Below are 27797 nucleotides of genomic sequence, written 5' to 3'. Positions count from 1 at the left end.
CACAGTACAGCTGCTTCTCACTTTTGATTCCTCAAATGAGAGGGATTAGGGGACCCCATTATATACCCAGACAGGCCAGGAAGGGAAGATCCCTTAATTCTGCCTCCTGTCACCTCATGGATGCTCAGCAGGCCCCTACATAGCCCAGTGCTTCTGGAGCAGGGTCACGAGCACAGACTGGTGGGATCACATCATCATGTGGACCTGGGACGACCAGCAGTGGGCCCAGGAAGGAACTTTCACATGAAGAAAGCTACATTTCTGGAGCTTTATGAGCAGCTTGCTCAGAGCCTCCAGAGTCATGACACACGCGTGAGGGTGGCCTGGCACATTCAGAAGCGGGTTGCTATAACCATCTCTGGAGGCTGATTACCCCACACTGCTACAGATCCATTGCTAACCAGTTAGGTGCTGGAAAGTCGACTGTGGTGGAGGTTTCTGACGCGTTCAGGCATGTGATTTACCCAGAGGTGGCTGGTATAATCAATATCCTTGAAGTAACTGCTGGTTTTGAGAGAATGGGGTTTCCAAGCTGTGCCAGAGCCCATTGCTTGCCCTTCTCAAGGAGCACGTACACCAAAAAGGGCACTACTCCATTATTATGCAGGCTCTGGTGGACTACAGAGGACGATTTGCGGACACCAGGATGGGCTGTCCTGGAAAAAAGAAAAGGAGGGCTTTTGGCACCTTAGAGACTAACAAATTTATTTGAGCATAAGCTTTCGTGAGCTACAGCTCACTTCATCGGATGCATTCAGTGGAAAATACAGTGGGGAGATTTATATACACACAGAACATGAAACAATGGGTGTTACCATACACACTGTAAGGAGAGTGATCACTTAAGATGAGCTATTACCAGCAGGAGAGCGGGGACGGGACAGGGGACGGGACGGGGACTTTTGTAGTGATAATCAAGGTGGGCCATTTCCAGCAGTTGACAAGAACGTCTGAGGAACAGTGGCGGGGGTGGGGGGAGAATGAACATGGGGAAATAGTTTTACTTTGTGTAATGACCCATCCACTCCCAGTCTCTATTCAAGCCTAAGTTAATTGTATCCAGTTTGCAAATTAATTCCAATTCAGCAGTCTCTAGTTGGAGTCTGTTTTTGAAGGTTTTTTGTTGAAGAATTGCCACTTTTAGGTCTGTAATCGAGTGACCAAAGAGATTGAAGTGTTCTCCGACTGGTTTTTAAATGTTATAATTCTTGACGTCTGATTTGTGTCCATTTATTCTATTACGTAGAGACAGTCCAGTTTGACCAATATACATGGCAGAGGGGCATTGCTGGCTCATGATGGCATATATCACATTGGTGGATGTGCAGGTGAACAATCAATCTCTCTGGTCACTCGATTAGAGACCTAAAAGTGACAATTCTTCAACAAAAAAACTTCAAAAACAGACTCCAACGAGAGACTGCTGAACTGGAATTAATTTGCAAACTGGATACAATTAACTTAGGCTTGAATAGAGACTGGGAGTGAATGGGTCATTACACAAAGTAAAACTATTTCCCCATGTTTATCCTCCCCCCACCCCCACCACTGTTCCTCAGATGTTCTTGTCAACCGCTGGAAATGGCCCACCTTGATTATAATTATAAAAGGTCCCCCCCCCACTGGTAATAGCTCACCTTAAGTGATCACTCTCCTTACAGTGTGTATGGTAACATCCATTGTTTCATGTTCTCTGTGTATATAAATCTCCCCACTGTATTTTCCACTGAATGCATCCGATGAAGTGAGCTGTAGCTCATGACAGCTTATGCTCAAATAAATTCGTTAGTCTCTAAGGTGCCACAAGTACTCCTTTTCTTTTTGCGAATACAGACTAACATGGCTGCTACTCTGAAACCTGTCCTGGAAAAGTCGATGATGTTAGGGTTTCCCGGGAGTCTACCTTCATGGACCAGGCCAGGACATTATTCCCACCAAATGATGTTGCCATAAATAGAATTACCCCACTGTTATTCTAGAAGACCCCTCCTTTTGGCTAGGCTTACGAAGCTGTAACCCAGAAGGCCTGGCAAAAGCAGGTTTAATTACTCTCAGTAGGTGTATTTGCCATAGTCCGTCAGTGGCTTTTGCTCCTGTGGCAGGAAGGCTGAAGGCATGTGTGTTTCCTTTCTGTCACAGGGCTGGGAGTTCTGAGAGCGGGCAGGTGGGAAGTTCCTTTTGTCCAGGTTCTTTGTGCTGTTTCAGGTGTTTGATGAGGAGATGGAGTCCATGGATCTGGGATCTCACCTTGTCAGGTAACTGTCAAAGAAAATCTTCCTCCGCCCCCCAGACAGAAACATTCGGCAGCCCTCTCTGAACATGGCTCTCTCTGCTGTTCAGCAGAGGAATATTGGGCATGCAATTGCCCAGCTCTGCTCCTAATGAGAGGGAACTAGGGCCGGGAACGAGAGGGAGCTCTTTGTTACAGCAAAGCATCCAGAATGGCTGTCGGCAGAACTCCTGGCAATTAGCTGAATAGCTTTCACCAGGGCTTTGTTCATCTCACGCTTTGCAAGGCACAGAGACACTGTTTGAGGCTAGATCAAGGGTAGCTCATCATCTCTCTTGCTGGCTGTGAAATGTGAGCTAATTGCCATGTAATGTGCAACTGACACATGCATTTGCAGGAGGAACTGGAGTGGTACAGCTGATCAAAGGTGTGATGGCTGCCAAACCTCACCCCCACTCCCAACACACTCACACACACACACGCCCACGCCCATGCACACACCTACCCAACAGGTGGAAAGCTGCGAGTACTCCATGAAATCAGGCAGGAGGGAGAGCACGCGGGCTTTAATCAGCTGGGGACTGAGGCTCAGTGATGCTGTTCAATTTTAAAGCTTGGCTCCCCGACATCACTTATATTCCCTTATCTCCCTCTTTCCCAAATCACCCCCAATCACAGAACCAAGGGCCTTGAGCCAAAGGTGTGAGTGAATGGGCGTCTTCATGGCCATCCCTGATACAGCTCTGCTGATGTACACAACACTTCACAGCATACCCATACAGACAGGAGGCCTGCTTCTCCTCCCACCTACACTGGTGCAAAGCAGGGCCATTCCTGGAGTCACATCAGTGTCACCCTGGCCCAAGTGAGAGGAGATTTAGGCTCACTCAACCAGTCTAACTCAGCCCAGCAGTGTACACAGATGACAGGTAAGGTTCAGCATGGCATAGACACTGTGCCTGACTCTGAGTCCCATACACTAGTCTTAGTCACTGATTTAGGTTGATACACCCCGGTTAAGAGGAACCTGTCCAAGGCTCTAGGTGCCCCCGCCAGCAGACATAGAAACAAAGCCAATTAATCCGGGGGACCCAGTGCAAGCTCCACCACTGGGAAGCACCACTGTGATGCCCACAGATATCAGTGGAGTTCATCCTGATATACAGCAGTGCTGAGACCAGCATCAGGCTTGCTTTGGGGGAGGAGATGGTGCTGGCAGATTTGAAGGAGGAGAGGCAGCAGGCTGGGCTCACAGGGAGCGGCAAGCTCCAGGCAAACAGAGGGGCATGAGAGAAGGTGGGAAGCTGAGAAGGCGGGAAGCTGAGAAGGCGATAACCTAAGGGGAGCAATCAGGAGAGCAGATGCAGAGATAAACAGGGCTGGGGGAGGGGTGCAGGCAGGAGTGGAGATGTGCAGGGCCTGGAAGGGGAGCATGCAATGTGGGAAGCAACCCAGCAGCCCCATTAGGGTGACCAGACAGCAAATATGAAAAATCGGGACAGACTGTGGAGGGTAATAGGTGCCCATATAAGAAAAAGCCCCGAAAATTGGGACTGTCCCTATAAAATCGGGACATCTGGTCACCCTAAGCCCCATAACCTTCCTCTCTTTATCCCACCCATCCCTGTTATCTCTTCCAGGGCGCTGTCTCGCCTTGATTGGTATTGCCTGTAATCTCTTCAGAGCAGGGACTGTCATCACGCGCTAGGGGAAGTGCTGCATGCGGCTGCGGAGCGATAGACAAGCGAAGAAGAAGAGAAGCAGGAAAGGGTCTGTGCGCGTGTCTCCATGGGCTAGTGGGCATGGCAGCTGCCAGGCTCGCCCATCACCGCTGTTACTAGGCTGCCCTTCAAGTTCCTCATTAGCAGAAGGGATTGCTGCTGGCTCTCTGTGTTACCACAGTTTGGCATATGTTAATGCAGGGGTCTGGCATTGCTGGCTGTTCTTAGTGTTACTGCAGGATCCCGGGGCTGGAATTACTGTATGCTCCTGCATGGTCCCAGCACTGCTGTGGGTTCTTGTCAATACTGCAGTCTTCTAGTACTCCTGCATGCTACAGGACCCTGGCTGGCATGACTGCAGGCCTCGGGGATGACCACACCCCAAGTGCCAGTGCTAGGCCCTCTGGTTATTTCAGGTTTCTGATCCTGCTGTACATGGTCAGGTGCTGTTAGCATCTAGGAATCTCATCCCCTATCCTGTGTTCCCAAAACGCTTCCTTGCATGCTGTCATAAACATTCAGCTAAGGGTAGCATAAAATCCCTCCTTTACCTGTAAGGGGTTAAGAAGCTCAAATAACCTGGTTGGCACCTGATCAAAAGGACCAATAAGGGGAGAAGATACTTTCAAATCTGTGGGGGAAGGTTTTTTTTTGTCTCTTTGTGTGGGTTCTCTTGGAGCCAGAGAGGGACCAGGGGCAGGAAAAACCATCTCTTAAAACCCTGCCTGAAATAATATCTAGGATTACAAAAATTGTAAGTAAAGCACGGAAAGGTGTTAGATTATCTTTTGTTTTAGCTTGTGAATTTTCCCTGTGCTAAGAGGGAGGTTTATCCCTGTTTTTTGTAACTTTTAAGTTTTGCCTAGAGGGGAATCCTGTGTTTTGAATCTGATTACCCTGTAAAGTTACCTTCCATCCTGATTTTACAGAGGGCTTCTTTTACTTTTTTTTCCTTTATAATAAAGTTCTGTTTTTTAAAGAATCTGGTTTACCTATTTGGTTGATATATTATTCTCAAGCCTCCCCAGGAAAGGGGGGGAAAGGGCTCGGGGGGATATTTTAGGGAAACAGAAACTCCAAGTGGTCGTTTTCCTGAATCTTTGTCTAACTCACTTGGTGGTGGCAGCAGTACCCATCCAAGGACAAAGAAGGATTTGTGCCTTGGGGAAGTTTTTAACCTAAGCTGGTAGAAATAAGCTTGGGGGGTCTTTCATGTGGGTCCCCACATCTGTACCCTAGAGTTCAGAGTGGGGACGGAACCCTGACACATGCCCAGAGCACGTGCTGTGGCCACCACTTGGGAGGACCAGAACTAGCATCTCAGAACAGCCGACTCTCTCCTTTCTGCAAGGCTGAGCAGTGGATGTTGCTGTTTCCCACTGCCAAAGTGACAAGCCAAATCTAGAAACTGAAAAGCCACAAAATCCGGAGCTTCTGTCTGCAGACAACACTGCTGTCTGCCATCCCAAACAACATGACGCACCGTGAACTTTGTGAGGCAATGGAGAATGACAACAGCAAGTGTGCTGGGGGTGGGTGGGTGAGTGGGGGGGCAAAGGAACCAAACCGACTGTGCTCTCCAGTTACCCAGGAACAGCTGAGAGGCACAACCGAGATGCCATTGCGTCAAGGGATTTAAAGAGATACACACACTTTTAGGTGTTCCGAAGGAAGTTGAGATAAAGGTACCAAACTGACCCCTCCCCCACCAACCCACTGGCAAATTAAAACTTTGGGGGAAGTACTCTGTTCACATCATCACCCAAGACATCTGAACGATTTCCGTATTGAAGAGGCAAATGTTGGTGGTAATAATCTGATCTCTCTGCAAATCTCAGTCCTATTATAGCATAGTCCTCTGAAACCTGGGAGTACTCCCTCCCCAGTTTGCCACATCTTCCTGAACATGTAGGGTGGCATTTTCCAAAGGGTGCCCAGTTGGCACCACTGACATCCATAGGAGCAGAGTTAGGCCAACAGTGGGCACTTCTGAAAATATCACCATTAGGTTGTGCTTACTCTGCAAACAGCTGTCAGCCCAGTCTGGGGAAACAGACCTTTCCATCTGGAGTGAGACCTTGGGGCGAGGGTGAGGGTGATAAGATAGGAAGGTGTGCAATGAATCGTGCTCAAGATCAGCGCTTCCTTGACTAAGAAAAGGCGCACGTTAGTCCTTGTTCTGCTAAGACAGTGATATGACATTGATACACATACAGGTGTGGCTCCAGCCTATCTCTGTGGCCATGCCGTCTTGAAGAGTGCTTGTCATAAGCTAAAAGCATCAAGATCAGTTACAATCGGAATGGGAGACCTCCTAGCTATACCTAGCAGCTGGTGGTGCCTGTCGTGCAATAAGCATCCTTCCCACGAGTCAGTACTGAATGAATCATCATTCCCCAGCACGGTGCTGGCAGGACAGGCAGGCTGCCTTTTGGATGAGATGTAAAACTGATGCCCTGGTCACTTCCACCCTGCCTTGATAGGGGGCCCATCACTGCAGAATCGAAGTGCACTTGTAATCATTAAACATGCCATGACACTTTTTGCAAGACTGCTATTCCTGCTGATCTGGCCCAATTCCAACGTGGCTCATAGCATTCCACCTACCTAAATTTCCACTGTGATTTCAACTGCATAGAGTGTTCCTCACTTCTTGCCCTACATTACTGGTTTCAGTATTCTTCACTTCCTATCCTAAATTGTCCTGTCCTAAAGAGTTGCTGTGTAGTGTTAACAGCGGCTGTGTATCACCTCAGAGCTGGCTGCGTTTTAGTGATAATTGAAACCATTCCTGTATGTAAAATATACCAAGCCCTTTGGGAGGAAAATTGCCATCTAAGTGCAACATAGTCTGAGCATCACAGCCACCTCCTGTGGACTGCCCAACATCAGAACCATTATTATTACAATCTTCCTGGAATACCTGAGAATTGCCTTTTGCTAATCACAACACAGATCAGAAGTATGTCAGGTCTCTTACATATGCCAGGGTAATGGAGCTACTCCTGATTTACACCAAATATACTAGTAATTATAGAGACGGGTCTGTCTGGAACCAATAATGCTGCATCCAAGAGCAGTAAAGATGAGCTAAGGAATTGGGATCTGAACGTATTATTATTTGCTAAGTGACGATGATGAGCCAAATTCGCGGGGCACTGGGAGTCTGAGGTTTGGGTTGTTTCATTGTTGCCTTGAAGTTTGGAGTTAGATCTGGCTCCCATCTGACCCCCAATTCAGGGATGTTTGTATCCGGGGCTTTGGTTCCAGCCCATTACACAGTGGGTAATACATGTATTGAGTATTTAGCATTTCTATAGGCAAAGTTCACCATAGACATGAAGGAACTGGTGCCTGTTCAGCCAACAGATAAATTCCCTGCTGTCTGGTGGTTAAAGGGTACGTCTTCACTACCCACCGGCTCGGCGGGTAGTGATCGATCTACCGGGGATCGATTTATCGCATCTCGTCTAGACACGATAAATCGATCCCCGAATCGACGCCTGTACTCCACCTCGGCAGGAGGAGTAAGCGGAGTCGACGGGGGAGCCGCTGTGGTCGACTCGCCGCCGTGAGGATGGCCAGATAACTCAAACTAAGATACTTCGACTGCAGCCACGCGAATAGTGTAGCGGAAGTTGCGTACCTTAGTTCGAACCGCCCCGCAGTGCAGCCCAGGCCAAAGCGACTTTGACAGAGGACTAGCCTCAAAGGTACATAAGGCCCTAACTTCCATTGATCTAGGCCTAAACTATCACCAGCCACTCCCACCTCTCTTCCTCTAATCTGTCACCTGCTTCTCTGCCTCTTCACTTTGCCAGCTCCCCACATCCTGAGATATGCAAAATGTTCATAACAAACTGGGAAGTCTACCTGCATTTACTCTACTAGACTCATAGAATTTAAGGCTAGAAGGGACCAACATGATCATCTAGTTCCAGTCTGACCGTCAGCACATCACAGGCCACAGAACCTCACCCACCCACTCCCACAATAGACCCCTGACCTCAGCCTGAGTCACTGAAATCCTCAAATAATGATTTAAAGACTTTGTGTTACAGAGAATCTACTAGTTACACTAGTTTGGGTTGTGTTGCAAACCCTGCCCAGGTCTGCCACCTTCAAGGCCCTGAGCCCAGCAAACATGGACTGGTTCATGTCTCTGCACAGGAATTCAAGGCTGCACTTGGAGGTTCAAGGGCTTGTTTGGCCTTGAAATTCAGAGTGAGACTCAGAGGGTGCAAAGGCAGGTGGTTCAAAACCTGCTGTTCCCACAATCTCCCTGTGAAGTGGAACCAATGAGTTTTGCAGGGCTCTCTGGTGGCCTTTGTGAAAGGAGGACAATGAGTCTTAGGCCAGGGCCTCGTGGGTAAATGTCCACACCACAAAACCATCCTCATCTCCAGTTAGTGCAAATGGGCCCCCTTGTCAAGAATGCCCTGGCTTGAATGGACCATGGAAGCTGAGCTCCCCCCATCACTAAAGGTGGTCCCTCTGGATCACAGCTGGGGCCCACTCGTGGAGTAACGTGAGGGATGCTTTTACTGCTGCTGCCCGATCTGTTGCTGGATGAATACAGGGCTTGTCTGCAGGGCTGTCAATCTTTCACCTTTCACTAGCACTATATTCACAAGAAACACTTTAACTGAGCCCTAAGTGTGACCCACACAGAGCTCCTATGGGGAGACCCCACAGGAGTTACCATGCTAGTAACAAATGCCATCTCTCTTCCATTATCACCCAGGAAATGGGGGCCAAACCTTCTAAACTCCACCCCCTCCATTATCCACATGCTTCTGCATCTTGTTTAAATGCCAGTTCCTTGTAGCCATGAGACTCGCTGAGATCTCACCCCTTGGGAAAACAGACACCTGGAGCAAAATCACTTTCACCCTCTTAGGTCTCAAGGTGAATGCTCTGAGCAAGGCTTCACCCTCTGTCTGCTGCACCAAGCTAGCTCCATGAATGACAGTCAGGCGCACAGGAGAGAGGAGGAGGAGGGAGATAAGGATGATGAAGTATTTAACTTGCTGGCTAGTGTATCCCAACCTGATCCATATACCAAGGTATATTAAGGAATGGACCCCTCCCTCTGGTTTCAAAGTCAGATGGTATACAAAATGGGGGTCATCTATGAAGCTCAGGTACAAGCATCCCCAATTATCAGCAGTGCTTGGAACATCTCTAACTTCAGCTCCTGTATCAATGGGATCCACAACCTCTGTCAATGGCAGGCAATTTCCCTGCGGTCCCTGACTTAGTACAGCTGCTACTGGCTCAGCCAGAGCCTCACACAGAACAGAGGCTTCCTACAGCCCCGGTTCAATCCCCAGCTGGCGTACAGAGCATGAGGCAAACTCAGCAAGTCTGGCTGTCACGGCAAAGGCTCTGTTAGGTGGCTAAGGCCACGTTGGTGTCTGGACACCCGTTGATGTAGACAGCTCAGTTGCACCAAACAAGGACATCTGGGCTGCACCTAGCACACCCAGCAGCATTAAAGTAACTAACCCCAGACCCGACAGCTCTGTTTCCATTTTGATGCAGTCCCAGGTAGCTAACTTAGTGCTGCCCAATGGGGCAACATTCCAGCAGGGTATCAGACACTAGCTGTTCTTGGCCCTGCAGCTCCCGTCTCATTCGGAGCCTGCTTCCCCAGTCCCAAGTCCCAGTGCCAAGGCTCCCCTGCCACCCCAGGCTCCTCCACCATGCACACCCCATGGCACTTACTGCTGTTGCTGGGGAGCGTCCTGCTGCCACTGATGCTGCTGGCGGGAGGCGGCGAGAGGGATCGGAGGGAGGCCATGTCTTCTTCCTGGGAACAGCCTGCCTGGATGGCTCGGAGGTAGCTGTGGCTCCGGGAGCGGAAGTAGCTGGGCAGAGGCAGATCCAGCACCTCCACAGCAGCTGATTCGGCTTCACTGTAGGCTGATTCACAGACTGTCTCATACTGGTCGCTCAGCTCTGCCTCCCTTGTCTGCAGGGGAAGAGAGGCAGGGTCAGCTGCCCTCCTATTCAGAACCTGCTCCCTCCCGTCTACCACCTGTAACAACCCTGTCTTGCCCAGTGCATAGCTCTATCAGGGCAGTTTTTATCAAGGTGTTGTGTTTATACATGGATTTAATTTTATCTGTAGCAAGGCAGCATGGTGTAGTGGTCAGAGCCAGCGGGGGGACAGGTTCTATGCCAAAATCTTCCATTCACTGGGATTTTTGGCCTGACACAAGTCACCTATTTGCCTGTCTTGCTGGGGTGTTGTGAGACTTAACTCACTGGCGTCTGCAAAGTGCTTTGAGATCCTCAGTGGAAGGTCCCAGGGAAGTTCCACACATTATGAATTATTGTACAGCACCCTGAGTGGCTCAGCAGGGGCATGAAGGGGGTGGGTTACAATTAAATTCCTTGATCAGTGCTCAAAAACCTGCTGAGGTCCCTACCGATGTGCCCTGTGGGGGAGTCCCTTCCTGACCCCAAATCCAGTGATCAGTTTGATCCTGCATCCCTGAGTACCCCTGTAGTGAAGACCTCAGCCAGGCCATCAATGGCTAAATGAATGGCTGTGAATAGTCAGGTAGAAGGCGGGGACCCAGAGACCAGGCAGTGCAACCTCTCTGAAGGCTGCTCCATTCTCTGCTTCCCAATCATCACTCCAGCTCCATCCCAGCTTCCCCTGCTTCCTGTATGCCCTGGGTCCATCCCAGGCTGGCATTAGCTTGCCGTAGAAGCAGATAATCATGTCAGATTTTAACTAAGGAGGGGTTCAGATAAAATAAGAGCTGGACTGAAATTAATAAACATACCAGTAAATACAGATAAGTGATTAGTCAACAAGGTGTTCTGGTCTGACTGCAAGAATAATAATTATCTCTCTCTTAGCCCCACCTCTGTAATTTACCTCCACGCCCAACTGTCTGCTCTTTCTCACCCTTTTCCCAAAGTCTCCTGGAAGTTATTCAAAGTGCCCCCTACCCTGATCTCCAGGGGTCTGATCAACCCTCACTGGAGCCCCACTGGCCTCAGCGGGCGCTAGATCAGAAAGGTTGAGTGGGAGATGAGGCTCTGGGGTGTTCTCACACCTACACTCAGCCACACCCATTCCCTCTCTCACACATACACTCTTCTAGTCTTTCACATGCACAGAAACACACTCCCAAGTACACACGCAATCTTATGGATGCTGCTTGGCTCCCATCTGAGCTCCAAAGCAAGCTGGGCTGGGAAGATCCAGGCTGGAGATTTGAATGCTGATCATTTTGGCTCAGTCAAATCCAGGACACCAGGATCATGCAAGCACCAGACAGTACATGCCCTGCTCATTTCCCAAAGCTTTTATCGTGTCAAACGACTGGCTAAAGGGTTGTGACCAAGGAACACAAAGAGACTTTCTCTGAAGATGCATTAGTGGCTTCAGTGTAGCAAATATTTCACTCCCTGTCCTGACACCAGAGGCTTCTGTAGAACATTTATTGCGTCTCCCCTCCTCCCCACCGCAACATTTCTCTACCCCTCCCTACAGGCCACTCCCTGATACAATTTCTTATGACATGCTGCACCCTCAGACACACGGCCTTTATTAAACTGGTCCAGGGGGAGACATCCATAGAAGGCAACAGAAAAAACATCCACAGGGGGCGACAGGAAAATGTCAGAGGGACGGTACCTGCTCTCCGTGTGTAAATATCTGTGGGATAAATGAGGACTGTCCAAATATCTGGAAGAAAGAGTTGGAGAAGGTTAAAGCACAAGACCCGGGGCCTTGTTAAACATAGAGTCATTCCACAGGAACTGCAGACAGTGGGGGACAAACAGATGTTCCCCCCGAGAACTGCAGCTGCTACCCTCTCTGTTGCCACCTATCTGGAGACCCCTTGAAGTGTCAGAATAGCAGAATCTGCCCCCTCCTTGCTGGCTGCTAAGATGGCTGCACAGATACAACAAGATAAAGCTCCACGGGACTCTTCCAGGCCACAAAGCCGCCGCTGGACACATTTAGTCGATCATAATACACAGATACAAATGCTGAAGGCCCAACAACTACCAGTGACTGTAAGAAATTGGACAAAATCCCAGCAGACAACCTGCACCGACAGGCCAGCATCCACAGGAACTCTCTGGGCACAGGAGTAGAGTCAGGACCGTTCCCACAGCTGATTGCAACATGTGCACGAAGGCTCAGCTTCTGGCACCAGCTCAGCCAACACTTCAGATTCTCCCTCCACCCCAAAGCTCTGCCAGATGCAAACCAGCAATCGGATGAGGAGACACTCCATTCTTACCAACTTGTGTCTGCCCCGAGCATTCGCAGCCCATCTGCTGCCTTTGCTCTGGGATCAGCTCAGCTCCTCTGGCGCTAGCAAGAGTGGGAGCACTGGTGTAGACAGGGAGAGGGTATTTTAATCAGCTTATCACCTAACCCTGCTCAGAACAAGGCAATACAACAGCCTGAGCCTGGTCTATGCCCACACTACCACCACTGAACCAGTGTTACCACAGCATGGCCTGGCCTGCACTAACCCCCCCAATATCACAACAACGGTGCCATGACACAACCAATCCTATTCAAAGCCAAACAGTATTTGCTTCACCTTAAAAAGAAAACACTCTGCCTGCTGGAGTGAATGCTGCAAAGACACAAAATGCTGGTTCCTCTATTCTAGTCTATTCGTATGTTGTGCCCATTACCACAGGATCTGAGACCCTACCCAGAATATTGTCTCCGGCAGATACCTTACTACAAGACATGGGCCCAAGATGCATCACTGTGAGAATCTGGATTCAGAATCTCCCCACAGTTAAGAGGAGTCAGATCTGGGGCTTTGGTTTGGCCCGTTACACAGATGGGGTCAGCTGCAAAATGTGGATGTTCCGAATTTGGAAAGATTCGGGTCTGGATCATTCTCAGATCAGAACTTGGCTGTCTGTACCCATAGCTATAAAGGGCCGAACCAGAAACCAAAACCTGCAGAGCCTCAGACTTTAGGGAAGTTTTGATATATATCCAAATCTGCATAAAACTCGGTGACTTAGGCTCATCTCTGTTGGCTAGTTGGCAGCCTTGCAAATCAGCATGACATGAGAGACACTGGAATGGAGAGAAACTGTTGTCTGCTTCACTGGACAAAGTATGAAAAATGCTTTGGGGAGCTCTTAGAAATGGCCAAAGAGAGGAAGAAAAACTGTGCTCAACTTTGGGAGGACAACAGGCAACATCACAAATGGCCTCACAACCTGCCACCGAATCACACATGGCCAGACACACAAGATGGACAGGCTGGGACAAGTCCTGCATTAGCATCAGTGCTTGCTGTCACTTGGGGGGTGGGTCAATGGTCTACGGAATCCCATCACTGCTGCAAAACACATCTCAAGTTCAGAGGGACAAAGTCAGCCCTTGTTTAGGCAGGTGGAACTCCAGTGAAGCAGCAGAGTTACACCAGGGCTGAGTTTGATCAAGACACTTGGTGTGTTCCCTTTGGTAACATTGGTACCCTTTGTCATGCCAATAAAGCTATTGAAATAGAAGTGAATCCCTCCGCACATCTCAGAAATCATTCATACTTAGTGTCTGGATCAACTCCTAGTGAAGTCCAGGGAAAGTCTCCCATTGACTTAATTGGGAGCTGGGGTTGAGATTTTAGACAGTACTCTTAGTCTGATGTTGAGCACAAGCTAAGTATTCCCTCTGCTCCAGCTGTTCCCACTAGAGATCTGGGCTCAAACATAGGGTATGGCTGTACTGGAGTTGGAAGGTGCAGTCTCCAACTCAGAACCATAGAAGTGTAGGATTGGAAGGTAATTAAGTCCAGTCCCCTGCACTCAAGGCAGGACTCCGTAATAGCTAGACCATTCAGACAGGTGTTTGTCTAACCTGTTCTTAAAAACCTCCAATGACAGAGATTCTACAGCCTCCCTAGGCAATTTGTTCTGGTGCTTAACTATCCTGACACTGAAGTTTTTCCTAATGTCCAACCTAAACCTCCCTTGCTGCAATTAAAGCCCATTGCTTCTTGTCCTATCCTCAGAAGTTAACAAGAACATTTTTTCTCCCTCCTTGTAACAACCTTGTATGTAGCTGAAAACTCTTATTATTTCCCCCCTTCAGTCTTCTCTTCTCCAGACTAAACAAACCCAATTTTTTCAATCTTCCCTCATAGGTCATGTTTTCTAGACCTTTAATCATTTTTGTTGCTCTTCTCTGGATTTTCTCCAATTTATCCACATCTTTCCTGAAATGTGACACCCAGAACTGGACACTGTACTCTAGTTATCAGCATGGAGTAGAGAGGAAGAATTAACTCTTGTGTCTTGCTTACAACACTCCTGCTAATACATGCCAGAATGATGTTTGGGTTTTTTTGCAACAGTGTTACACTGTTGACTCATATTTAGCTTGAGATCCACTATGACCCCCAGATCCCTTCCTGGAGTACTGCTTCCTAGGCAGTCATTTCCCATTTTGTATGTGTGCAATTGATTGTTCCTTCCTACGTGGAATACTTTGTATTTGTCCTTATTGAATTTCATCCTATTTCCTTCAGACCCTTTCTTCAGTTTGTCCAGATCATTTTGAATTTTCTTCCAAAGCACTTGCAACCCCTCCCAGCTTGGTATTGTCTGCACACTTTAGAAGCGTACTCTCTATGCCATTATCCAAATCATTGATAAAGATATTGAACAGACATATCCCTGCCAGCTCTGATCTAGCTAGTCCGATAAAAATAGCTGCAGCAACATAAGTGGCAGGAGAGGCTAGCTGCCACAAGGGCAGCCCTGTCCAAGACACTACTAGGTACACACTCGGAGTGGCTAGCCCGTCCCACTGCTCACCCCACCATGGCTGCTCTTCTCTTTTTAAGGCGCAATCTCAATCAGAGCTAATGCAGATATGTCTGCCCGAGCTGCAGTGTAGATATCCCCAGAGATTAGTTCACATATGAAATGAGTGTGCTGGTCCCTAGCTAAGTGTCCGGATAGCCAAACACCCAGCACGTTGTTGGTGATCTACAAAGTATGATGAAGATCCGATGAAGTGAGCTGTAGCTCATGAAAGCTTATGCTCAAATAAATTGGTTAGTCTCTAAGGTGCCACAAGTCCTCCTTTTCTTTTTGCGGATACAGACTAACACAGCTGCTACTCTGAAAAAAGAATAATAATTAACTGTAATAAATACTCCCTGGTGGATAATATTTGGCATCTATTTAGCATCTTTCCTTGAGGATCTCAAAGTGCTTTACAAAGATCTATCCCCATTTTACACGTAGAGAAACTGAGAGGTAAAGGAACTACAATCCTGAATCCGAACACCTGGATTTGAGTGTTTAGTGTTGGCCTGTCTTGCTCTCTGGCACCCACTAGTGACTGGGAACAGAACTCTGATTTCCTGATGTCCAGCCCCAGGCTCGAATCACCACACCAGGCTGCCTTCACCCAGCACATGCTATGGCAAACTTGGCAGTGTGTGAGCAGGGCAGGCTCAGGAGCAGCATGATGTGTGTGTGTCTGTGTGTGCATGTGTGTAGAGAGACACGGTCTGCTGTTACTGATGGAGGCCTGGTGTGACTGGGTAAAACAGTCTGGAAAGAGCTAAGGGCTACCTGCCTGTCTAATCTCCAGCAAGGGATTTAAGGGAAGGGGATGTCCTCTTTCTAAGGGCTGAGATAATGAGTTGTGCCCTGAGGCGAGGGCCTGAAACAGACAGGTCTGCACTACACACTTGGCTATAGCTAAGTCACTCAAGGGTGTGAAAAATCCACCCCCCTGAAGGACGTAGTTATAGTGACCGTAACTCTCCATGTAGACAGTGCTGTGTAGGTGGGAGAGCTTCTCTCCCCGACACAGCTACCGCCTCTCCCGGAGGTGGAGCTGACAGGAGAGCTCTCTCCCCTCCGTTTACAGCATCTTCACCTGAAGCGCGACAGTGGCGTAGCGGCATCAGTGCGGCTGCGCTGATGCAAGTCTGTAGTGCAGACCTGTCCTGAGGCAGAGCACTTACTCTTTCCTGGGCTGGTGAAGGAGCCCACCCATTTAGACCTGGCCTGCACACAAAGTTGCACCAGTTCCAGGGCTTCATTGTGTGCTCAAGGACACCCCGTTAGAACTCAGGCCTCCAGTCATCCCCTCTCTATAGGTGGCGACCCACGTCCCTCTCCCTTCACACTGGGACTTTAGGCTTGCCGTGCCCCTGCAATTCACTGTGCTTATCCCAGCAGGCCTAACCTTGGTCCAGTGGCTGCCGCTCACTCTCTCCCCGGGACAATGACAATGGTTCCCAGCTTTCACAAAGCACAATACATTTATTTTAGGACAAAAGCATTACAGAGAAAACAGAGAATAAAACAACAGTCTAAATGCATGCTGTGCTTACCAGGGGTTACCCATCTTCCACAGGGAGACCCTAGGAGGCTTCCAGTTTTTCAAACCCTTCCAGCAGGGGTTTGCCCTCTTGGTTACAATCTCATGTCAGTCTGTGGCTCAGAAAGAGCCCCCCACCCCCAGTCAGTTCAGGCTAGCCCTTTTCATCACAAGCTTTTTCTTTGTCTCCTGGTCCTCTTGAACCCAGTCCGAAGCAGTCTCTGCAGTTCTCCCAGTCAGTGGTACGTCCCAGGAGAGGGAACAGCTCCAGGGATTTGCAGTAATTAACCCCCACTGATTTTGGTTCCTGCAGGATGTTTGGTAGCCCTCCCTAATGGAGCTAGAATACAACATCTCCCAAAGATATAGATACCATTTCCAGATACAAAAGTTTATTACTAATCCCGGTGGCTATGGCATCTAGCACATCTCACTTCTATAACAGAAGTTTCCTCGCTTCCAAGGTCTCACATCTCTCACAGCATCAACTGAGTTAAAGCCATGCAGTGCTGTGTGCAGACACTCTTACATCTGCGTAAACTGGGCTCACTTCGGCATAGGTTGCAGCTGTCAATTTGCAAGCTAAATGGATATACACCGGGTTTAAAGTGCTGCACAGTGTTCCCACTCAAAGCAGCACTGGTTTAATTCAATCGCTGCAACATCACACCTTTAGCTAAACCAGTGCAACTCTGTGTATAGACAAGCCCTGAGCTGAATTGGCAGAGATGTGCAGATGCCAAGGCCTAGGGCAGCAGCAGGTTTGGTATTTCATCATTAATGTCCATTTACAGGGCTGTGGTGGGCCCCAGGACTGAAATCCCACTGGGTAGCTGGGTCTGAATTCAGCGGCATTGGCAGAGCTGTGTGGAGGCCCAGGACTGGAACCGGCGGGCTACTACAGATCAGGATTCCAGTGCATTAGCAGAGCTGTTTGCTGACTTAGCCAGGAGGTTACATGCCTGAATTTGGGTGTGCTGGCAATGCTGAAAGAGAGTAGCTTCCCATCAGCTGCATGCACCCTGCTTGGTTTTGTGGCACAAAGGAAAATCCCTTCCCACCACCCACCCTACTGTCTCCTTTCGCCTACCAATCCCCTTCCTCTTCCTCTGGGACCATCCCTACCTGCGTCCTGCCCGCCCTGTTGCGGCTGGCTTTGGGTGGAACTGATGCTGCTCACGCTCACCTGGCTGATGCAGCTGGACTCATCGATGTTGTCAGTGAGCTGGTTGTATTCTTCCTCCCAACTTGGGAACTTTGGAGGTAAGAGGATCTCGACAGAGTCCAGGCGGTCCAGGCTCCTGCAGGGCAAAGGGAGAGAGAGACTGAGAGGAAGCCCCAGCCTAGCAGGAGATGAGAGAGGCAGCCATGGGGGTTGGCAAATAACCCTCAATGCAACTAGCCAAGCCTTCCATCTGCAGGAAAGGGCAAGTGCTCAGGCAGACGTCACCCTCTGGCACCCTCCGCTGGGCTCATTTATGCAGTGCAAGGAAATCCAGAAGCCAATCAGGCTCCAAGAATGCAGGGCTCAGCCCCATATTCAGTGCTGGGAGGACAGGAGTAGAAGGAAAGCACCTTGCTGAGCTTTTGAGAGCTGCCTGAGGCTTGGCTATGCTGAGTTTGGGCAGACAGACCCATGGCTGGCCCAGATGTGAGGCCTTTCAGCGTGCTGAAATGAAAGGGTGGGGGGAGAGGATAGATGCCAGACCTCCCTCCCGTCCGTGTCCCTGTCCCCCAAATTAACCAAGCACAGTGATGGGGGTTAGCCTAGGCACTGACTGCCACGCTGGACTCTCCTCCACTCCTCTGGGGCACAGCATGAACAGCAAGCATCAGACACAAAGGCAGTGTGGACCAGTGGATAGGGCGTGAGCCTGGGAGTCAGGGAACCTGGGGTCTTTTCCTAGCTGTGTTACTGCTGGCCTAGGCAAGTCACCTCCCAGCTCTGGGCCTCTTCTCTGCCTCTAGACTGCAACTGGGACTGGTCAGAAAAAGGGGGGTTGATGGAAAATGGCTTATTCTATGAAATTCTTGAGCACTTCTAATCGCCAACTCTTCTGGGCAGGGCCTCACTGTGTGTGTGCAGGGCACCTAGCACAAGGGGGCCGTGAGCTCATCTGGCACTGAGAGGGACTGCTGTAACACACAGGATAAAATGGGCCCTGTGGCACCACAGTTACCCAACGCCACGCACATTGCTTATCGACGCTCTTTTATGACAGTCTTCTTGCAACTTGTGCCCTGCCCAGGAGACAGGGCTCAGATCCAAGTTTGGATATTGGGAGGTGTTTGCCTACATGAAATGATACTCTGTTGCTTTGATGGGGTAGGGGATGTCATGGACATTCTCGGATCTATCCACCTCTAGCATTATATTGGCTCTCATGATCATTGCATGGGGACACACAGTGTTGCTGACTCTTCTGATTTTGTTGCAAGACTTGCAACATTGGTGGTTTTTCTTAAAGCCCTAGGTTATGAGCTGACCCTTTCAGTTTTCATCTCTAGCCTTTGTGGCTGCAGAGAAAAGCTTGAAAACGTGACCCCTAAAGGCTCCAACACCATGAGGCAAATTCTAAAGACACCTCCCACCTCATGATTTTGGGGCACTGAGTCATGATTTCTGAATGTTTGGGGTTGGCATTGCTGGACACGCATTGGCTACTCACGAGGATTTCACCCCTCCAGTGTGAGAGCTGAACCTAGGAAGGAGCAATCATGAAACAGGGCAACAGCTTATTTATCTGTGTTCATCTCAGTTCCTAGGAAGGAACAAGAGCCGGGGAGGGGAGGGAGAGGGTCCTCCTTTCTGCTTTTCAGGTATGGGATGGGATGTGGTTTGGGGGAGGGTGACTCATTTATGCAGGAGACAGGGAAAACAGCAGGTACAGCAGCATCTCTACTCCTGCCACATACATGCGAGGCCATGTTATACATGTCCTAGGCCATATCCCAGACATGCTAGGCCACACCACAGGTGTGGTAGGCTAATTCAGGTGCTGGTAATTATCCGTTTCAAATTAATTCTGATTTCTCTGAGCCACTGATCCATGATGGATAAATTCCCCTTGCCATACCACATAGACAGGTAACAGTGTTGGAACGAATCTGTGCCTAACCTGGGCAGCCCGTGGGATGATTCAGGAACACTGGGTTATCTCTTAACAACATAAGAATGGCCACACAGGGTCAGACCAAACGTCCATCTAGTTTAGTATCCTGTCTTCCGACAGTGGCAATGCCAGGTGCCCCAGAGGGAATGAACAGAACAGGTCATCATCAAGTGATCCACCCCCTGTTGCCCATTGCCAGCTTCTGGCAAACAAAGGCTAGGGTGGGACACCATCCCTACCCATCCTGGCTAACAGCCATTGATGGACCTATCCTCCATGAACTTATCCAGTTCTTTTTTGAACCCTATTATAGTCTTGGCCTTCCCAGCATCCTCTGGCAAAATTGTTCCACAGGGACTCTCTTGGGACCTTGGTTTATACAGACATATACACCTGGGCAGGATAACTCTGAATGGCCACTGGGTGGCAATACTGCTCCACAGAATTGCACCTCAGGCACTGCCGGGCATGCTGAAGTGGAAGCGCAGAGGTCCCTCCCCAAACTCATCTTGCTAAGAGACTCTCATGGGCCATATTTTAAAGGAACGCCTAGTGCCGCTTCTGGATGGCTGATCATGGGCAGTGCCACGCAGTGACCCCCAGAGCCTGCAATGCAGGACACTCTGCTGCAGGCCTGGGAAAGCGGGCAGCTGGGTTCAACCTGCAGGCCTCTGTGCAGCCACCAGCACGTAACTCAGGGCCTCTTCAAGGATCCAGGAAACAAACTGGGCCTGGACCGGCGCCCGCTGGAGTCCATGACCAACCTTGCCATTGAGGGCCCGGTCCAAAGCCCTCTGACATCAACAGGAGTTTTCTCATTGACTCTAATGAGCTTTGGATCTGGCCCCGATGCCCCTCGTCCTGATGTGATCATCTGTCATGGAGGTCAGCGTAATCCCCTATCTTCTGGTCAGGGCTCTGATGAATAGCCCAGACCCCCAGCAGGGTACTTTGGCAAGTCTTTGTGTCCAGCCAACTAATGAGGTGCTGATGGGCATGAGTAAGGAAGGATCCTGTGGCTGTTTATCCATCACTCCTCACTCATCCTGTTTCCAAACAGATTGCGAGGGAAATGCGCTGGGAATGGAGGCCACAGGGTTTACTTTAGTCCTAGGGTGTAATACTGTCCCCTTACACTGTCTCCGGGCTTGTCAGATGCACCAATAAAAAGTAACAGCAAAATTGCCCCCCTCACGGTTCCCCTCCAACACTCCCCATCACCTACCTAGGCCGACCGCCTACCAGGAGAGAGAGCTGGGCCCAAACTGATGGGTGGTTTACTCAGTCAGTGCTTCCTTAGGCAAATCTCCCACGGAGGGGCTTGCCTGAGTGTGGACAGCAGGGTTTGACTTCACGCTGTGCCCTGGAAGTTAACAGCCTTGGACCAACAGAGGAGGCAAGCTCCAGATGAGGGCTCTGCCCAAGACAGCTCAGCTCAGACGATGGGAACCCACTGGCTGAGCTCAGGTGGCCTGCAGGAAGAGGTGTCCCTTATCCTCTGCACTACAGTGTTTGGCACTTTCATCAAGCTGCTGAGATGACTCTGCCCAAAGGGGCTCTCTCCAGCTGTTTGGGGAACACGGATACCTCTCCTTGCTGGAGCAGGAGTAGTGTGATGGGTAGGAGCAGTCAGGAGAATTAGCAGCAACTTTTTGCAAATGCATAGTGCCTTCTACTCCAGGATCCCCATGCACTTGATCCACACTCCCCCCGCCCCCCATAAGGTAGATCAATACTACTAAGACTATTTTTCCATTGGGGAAACTGAGGCAGAATGTGGGCAAGTGCTTTGCCCAAGGTCACACAGTGAGTCTGTAGCAGAGCTGAGATTAGAACCCAGGAGACCTGACTCACTGTTCTGCACCTCCGTTCAATCTATCAAGATACCGAGGTTCCTCATCTCCCTATTTCTACTTGGACTCCCCCCCTATACCCCAGTACTGCAGGTCAGATCCCCCTTTAGGTTGGCAAAGACTGGAGACTCAACCCGCTGGTCTTGCTGCGGATAAACAGTCTCGTCCATTGACCTTTTCACCAAACACAGGCCAGTTTTAATGGGCAACTCAGGGAAGGTTTCCCCAAGGCTGGTGAGAATCCCTGAATGGGCAGGAGCAGCAGCAGGTGCTATTTATGCTTGTTGGCCAGTCTGGATCTCAATGGCCCACTCCTGATAAGTGACAGGACTCTAAACAGGAGGTACCTAAAAATAACTGGAGGTGATGGAAAAGCAAGGCAGAGCAGCCAGCAGATGGCGTTCGGCCTCACACGGTTGCTAAGAGAGGGGTGGATTCCTTTATTCACCAGTTAGTCCCGTGGCAGCCCTTCGCCTGGATGGGGTGTTTTACTGAGTTTGGATACGTTCAGTTTGTGCTCAGATCCTCCCATTTCTCTTGCCCACTTGGGAATGAGGGAGCAGGGCAAAGGTCAGAAGAACAGAGCTAGGCACAGGACAGAACGTGGGACATGTGACTTTATTCACTCAGGTACGGGCGTTCGAGAGGGAACAGACCCAGGGCTAGTCTACACTAGAAGTGCTACAGCTGTCCCGGTGCAGCTGGGCCACTGTAGCGCGTCTGGTGAAAACGCTCTTCCGTTGGCGTAACCACTCCACCTCCACCAGAGGGGGTAGTGCTGTCCCTGCTGGCGCTTAGGTCAGTGTAACTTATGTCACTCAGGGGGTGGCTTATTCACACCCCTGTGTGACATAAATTACACCAACCCAACCTGTAGTGTAGACAAGCCCCTATTCACCCGCCTCTAGTCCAGTCACCTAGGGCCAGTGCACGGGGTCTCTATAATGCAGTGTAGTCATAGCTGGTCCGGTCCCTGTGATGCCCAGCCCTGAAGAAGAGCTCTGTGGCTCGAAACCTTGTCTCTCCCCCCAACAGAAGCTGGTCCAACAAAAGATATCATTGCCTCCACCTTGTCTCTCTAATGGTCCCTAGAGCACGTTTTCTAGTGCTTTGGCTTACCCACCCCAAGTGATAGGCCTTGCACCGCTCCCCGTGGGACACTTGTGCGCAGCCTGACAGAGCTCACTGCCTGAGAGCCAGGCAACACTTTCCTTGGTTCAGTGTCATCCTGTGCCTCCATATAACTCCTCCCTGCTCCTGGATGGCCTTACGGAAAGCACCTCTCTTGCCATTCCACTCTTGATCTCGCCTCTGAGTCACGGCATTGCTGAACTCCCCCCAGCTTGTCCTCTTTTTCCTGGGACTGAGGCATGCAGAGGTGAATGCGATACCCGAGGGCCGGACGCCCCAGAGCTGTGCAGGGCCTGATTCTCCTCTCCTATGTTGCTGTGAATCAGGAGAACCCGTGCGGAAGTCACTGGGTTCACAGCGGTGTAGTAAGAGGAGAGCCAAGCCCCTAGTCAGGGGCTGTTACCTCCCTGTTTGGTGACCAGATGCTCTCACAATGCCACCCTCCAAACCGCATTCTTGTTCCTGCTGTATCACGCGGTAAAGCTGCATCTAATTTGCAATCCACTACTGCGCCGAGGTCTCTGCACATTGCTGCTCCCCAGCGCTCCCCGCCCTGCTGGTGTCTCTGATTACTTCCCCCCGGACATATTAGCTTGTATTATTCCAAGCCGAATCACATTCGGTTAATTTTCTGTCTCCACGTCTACCCCCTCCTGGTCCCTTTGTGCTCACTCTCTGTCCTCACTGGAGTTGGCAGTGTCTCCCACTTTTTGTCTCCTCTGTGAATTTCAATCCAGTGCTGTTAAAGGGCTCAGGGAATCAGCACCAGGACAGCTAGTCAGGGGAGAGCATATGGGCTGCTGAGGGAGCAGCTGTTTACAGGGTGTATGTAGCAGCACCTACTCCATATACAGGTGGGACCTTCTTACATCTCACTCTCCCTTGCTACGCTCCAGTTGCTTCACTTTCTGTTTGGGTCCCAGACAGCTGGTACCTCCCCACCCCAAATACTTGGCCTTGGCTCCCCTCTCCTGGTCTCATCTTTTCTTGCTGTTGTCCTCCATCCAGCTTGGCAACCCACCCGGTCCCCTATCCCATCCCATGCAAGTTGTTGTGGGTGCCTTTCACTTACAGATGCTCCCCAGAATCCTTCAGATTAGCTGCAGTAGCACATCAAAGGAGGTGCCACAGTGAAAAGGGATTCTGGGATCCAAAGGCCAGCATATGAATGTGAACATGTGGCCATGCTGGGAGACACCCTGCTACAAGTCATCTTCCATGTCTAAGCAGCTTCGCCTTGTTTAAGCTTCACTCCTCTTTAAGAGTCAGATCCTCTTAGGTGTAAACCCTTGTAGCTCCACTGAAGGCAAGGTACACCGCCAAAATACACTGCCTCAGGACCTGTCCCTATGTCTTATTCCTACTCTCCAAACCAACATGCCGTGGGGACAGAGATCCTATGCAATTTCACACACCTAGGGTTAGTTTAGAATCACTGGGGAACAATGCTCCATTCCTCCACCTTATCTTCGTCTTCTTCATTTTTATCCTCCTCTCACTCCCTGCTTCCCAACCTGCCCCTCCCAGGGTGCCCAACCGCTGCCCAAATGAAGGCAGCATTGATAACTTCCCATGAGGCTGAAGGTCACACTCAGCTGGAAAAAAATGAAGGAGATGGCACCCCGACCCATCTTCAACATGGATTTTGGAAGGCCCAGCATGCAATGCTCCAGGTTAGATGTGGATGCCATCGTCAGAACTCCATGGACCACCCTGGGATTGACCCTGGAGCCCCTGGGTGCAAAGAAGCCCTGATCTGGTTACCTGTGTGCGGTGCTCTGCTCACTCAGGGACTGTTGGGTGGCCTTGAGGTAACTCTGCCTCCGAGCCGCAGTTTTCGGGGAAGGTTTGGGGCTGGTTTCTGAATCTTCACTGTCGTCGTCCCCCATGGCTTTGATGTAGCTCCCGCTCCGCATGCGCCGGCACGGAATCTCATTGTCTTTGTCCCGAGACAGCGTATTGTTCCACTCTCCCTGAGGCACCTGGAAGAACAATGCAGCACCTGTGTCTAGGAAGGAAGGAAGGAAGGAACCTCTGGGGGGGAAGAGGAACCTGGGAGTTGGAGGAACCATAGCTGGCCCCTGAAGTCTGGTATCCTGGCTCCAGCCATGGCTAATAGCTGATGCATCAGAGGAATGGAGAAAACCCCTCATACTAATATGCACCTGGCCAGCTATGCTATGTTGTGTATGGGCAAAGCAAGTCCTTCCGGACTCCTAGAGTCATCACCTTATGGCATGAAGCATGAAGTTCGATGACGCATATCTTAGCATGTAGCATTACACCAGTTAGCCAGCCCTTCCTTAAGCCCAGCTACCCGACTTCCTGAGGCAGAAAATGCTGCAGGCTGGCCCCGCCCTGCAGATGAGATTCACCCTGGTGCAACAGGCCAGCACCTTCTGAGTCCCACCGGAGCCTGACTGGGCTAGTATGGGGTGCAGAGATTGTGCCGGGCCTGCAGCGCGGGGGTGAATTGCACCTGGGCAGAAAAAATAGGTTGCTTTTCTGAATACTGCATTTCCTGGCCACTGATTTAATGGAGTGACGCTCTCTTGCTATGGGACTGGGTACAGGGCTGTAGAGATCTTCACCAACAGCCCTGAATTGTCAAGTAAGGCTTGATTCATGGAGCTGTCAGTGGACTAAAACCTGAGATGAGACAGATACAAGGAGAATAAAGGCCATTGGCTTAGGGGGATCTCAATTTCTAATATCCCCTAACAAGCTCACAGATTTCCAGCTGAAAGGCTCAGTTCTGCCATCTTAAGGTTGATTAATCCCTTACTAGACAAACAGTCCCACTGAAATCAATGGGGGTAAGGGAGGATGAATTGGTCTTGAGAGCTCCTGATGGCTGTCAAAACCTTCTAATAAGGAAAGCTAGGGGCTTACTAGACAGAGAAGGGTGGTCCTGTGAATAAGGCACTGGCCTTGGACTTAGGACGCCTGGGTTCAATTTCCTGCTGTACCACAGACTTCCTGCATCACCTTGGGCAAGTCACTTTGTGTCTCAGTTCCTTACCTGTAACATTTTCCCCACCCTTTGTCTGTCTCTTTCCTTTAGATTGCAAGCTCTTTGGGGGAGGGACTGTCTCTTACCGTGTGTACTTGCAGCACCCAGGACAATGGGGCTCTAGTGTTATGGGGGGGCTGCTACGTGCTACCACAATGTAAATAAAGAATAGTCTGGACGTGGGCCAAGGAGCCAGGGACTCCTGAGTTTGGACTCCAGCTCTTCCTTACAGAAATGTGCGTGACCGTAACCTTCTCAAGCCCTGCAGCATTGCTGCTGGTGGAAGCTGCTGCGTTGGGACCAGCACTGGAGAGTAGTGAAGTGCTGCCATTGGCCTTGTGCAAGTCACTTTACCAGAGCTGGTGATTCCGCCTCTGCAGAAGGGTGAGTCCTATTTACCTACCTCCAGGCTGCGGGGAGGATTAAGCAGTTAATGTTTGCTCAGTGACTGGAAATGCCAAGTGCGGTATCATGGCTAAGTGCTGTCAAACCGAAGGGCTAATCTGAAGCCACTCTCCTTTTCTCGTTTGCATCGTCCAACCCAAAAGCCTAGCTCCAGGAGAATGAGCTTTTCTCTTGAAATCCCCTAGGGATGTTTGTGTGCGCTAATCAATACCTGTGACACAGGAGTTCTCAATGTGGGGCCACAAACAGGTATCGGGGGTCACGGCCACCCCGTCCTCCCCATATTGCTAAACAGGAGGGGAGGACGCTGGGGTGGGGGTCCAAGTACAGGAAAGTTTGAGAGCTGCTGTTTTAACCAAGCGCGGATGCCATTTGCTCGAGCAGCATTGCTACTCTGTTGGCATTTTCTCACTCTGCTTTGTGACCACAAGCAGCCGGGTTCCTAGTCAGGCGGCTTGCCAGGCTCGCTATCTTTTTTCACTGAAAAAAGAGACAACCAGACTGAGTCCTGGAGTGGCCCCTTTGGGTAGCAGGTGGGAATTCAGGGGCCTTATGGAGAGCAACAAGCTTAAGGGGGAAAGAGACCCAAGGTAGGGACACAGGAATTGTCAGAGCAGATCAGTCCAACGGCCCATCTCATTTAGATCGGGTGTCCAAAGACCAGCTGCCTTCTAGGAGAGGAAAGATGCAGGAAAGCTCCAAATGGCCCAGGATGCACTAAGCTGACCTTGTGGCACTGCTGCCTGCCCCTGGCAGTTAGCAAGTGGCCTATGCCTGGCGCAGGAGGGTGGAGAGAGTTATGGGGCTGTCATAAATATAAAGGGAAGGATAAACACCTTTAAAATCCCTCCTGGCCAGAGGAAAAACCCTTTCACCCTGTAAACGGTTAAGAAGCTAGGATAACCTCGCTGGCACCTGACCAAAATGACCAATGAGGAGACAAGATATTTTCAAAGCTGGAGGTGGGGAGAAACAAAGGCTCTCTCTATCTGTGTGATGCTTTTGCCGAGGACAGAAAAGGAATGGAGTCTTAGAACTTAGTAAGCAATCTCGCTAGATATGCGTTAGATTCTATTTTGTTTAAATGGCTGAGAAAATAAGCTGTGCTGAATGGAATGGATATTCCTGTTTTTGTGTCTTTTTGTAACTGAAGGTTTTGCCTAGAGGGATTCTCTATGTTTTGAATCTGATTACCCTGTAAGGTATTACCATCCTGCTTTTTACAGAGGTGATTCTTTTACTTTTTTTCAATTAAAATTCTTCTTTTAAGAACCTGATTGCTTTTTCATTGTTCTTAAGATCCAAGGGTTTGGGTCTGTGTTCATCTATGCAAATTGGTGAGGATTTTTATCAAGCCTTCCCCAGGAAAGGGGGTGTAGGGTTTGGGAGGATTTTTTGGGGGGAAAGATGTTTCCAAGCAGGCTCTTTCCCTTCTATATATTCGTTAGATGCTTGGTGGTGGCAGCAATAAAGTCCAAGGGCAAAAGGTAAAATAGTTTGTACCTTGGGGAAGTTTTAACCTAAGCTGGTAAAAATAAGCTTAGGGGGTTTTCATGCAGGTCCCCACATCTGTACCCTAGAGTTCAGAGTGGGGAAGGAACCTTGACAGGGGCCAATGTTATGGGGTACTATTATCACTCGAACGCAGTCTAATCCCTGGCGTGTCTCTTTACAGCTGGGCAAAGGGTACCTGAGGCCCAGCACAGTGTGTCAGTGCAGAAGGCTGCATTGGGCCCATATCATTGGGAGGGCTGGGCTGGATAATGCCCCTTGAGGTGCCCCTACAGCTTCTACTGGGGGCTCTGGCTGAAATCCCAGCGAAGTCACTGGCAAAACTCCCATGAAATCCAGCCCGGCCAGGCCCAACTCCCTGAGGGGGTGAGTAGGCCCTGGCGGTTATTCCGCGCTGGGTCTCTCCCCATCAGAGAGGCAGAGGCCCAGAGCCAGAGAGACGGCACCATTTGTGCCAGATGAGGTCAAAC

General features: G+C 50.0%; 1 protein-coding gene across 5 annotated transcripts in view; it reads right to left on the bottom strand.

Annotated features, from left to right (window-relative positions):
* The window catches only part of DLGAP4 (DLG associated protein 4), a 473125-nt gene that overhangs the window by 67142 nt on the left and 378186 nt on the right, over positions 1–27797 (bottom strand). For 3 of the 5 annotated variants that reach the window (XM_074970246.1, XM_074970245.1, XM_074970248.1), the window contains 4 exons: positions 24162–24379; positions 17487–17601; positions 11609–11659; positions 9679–9925 (listed from right to left, as the gene is read on the bottom strand). The exons of 1 other annotated variant lie outside the window; for it this stretch is intronic. In XM_074970246.1, coding sequence (XP_074826347.1) covers positions 9679–9925; positions 11609–11659; positions 17487–17601; positions 24162–24379 — 631 coding nt within the window. The remainder of the gene's footprint in view (positions 1–9678; positions 9926–11608; positions 11660–17486; positions 17602–24161; positions 24380–27797) is intronic. One more of the 5 variants, XM_074970249.1, reaches the window with a different exon arrangement.

The sequence above is a fragment of the Natator depressus genome, chromosome 13 (assembly GCF_965152275.1).
Source record: "Natator depressus isolate rNatDep1 chromosome 13, rNatDep2.hap1, whole genome shotgun sequence".
NCBI lineage: Eukaryota > Metazoa > Chordata > Testudines > Cheloniidae > Natator > Natator depressus.
Note: the sequence above shows the minus strand (reverse complement) of the source record. Positions and strands in the feature narration are given on the sequence as shown.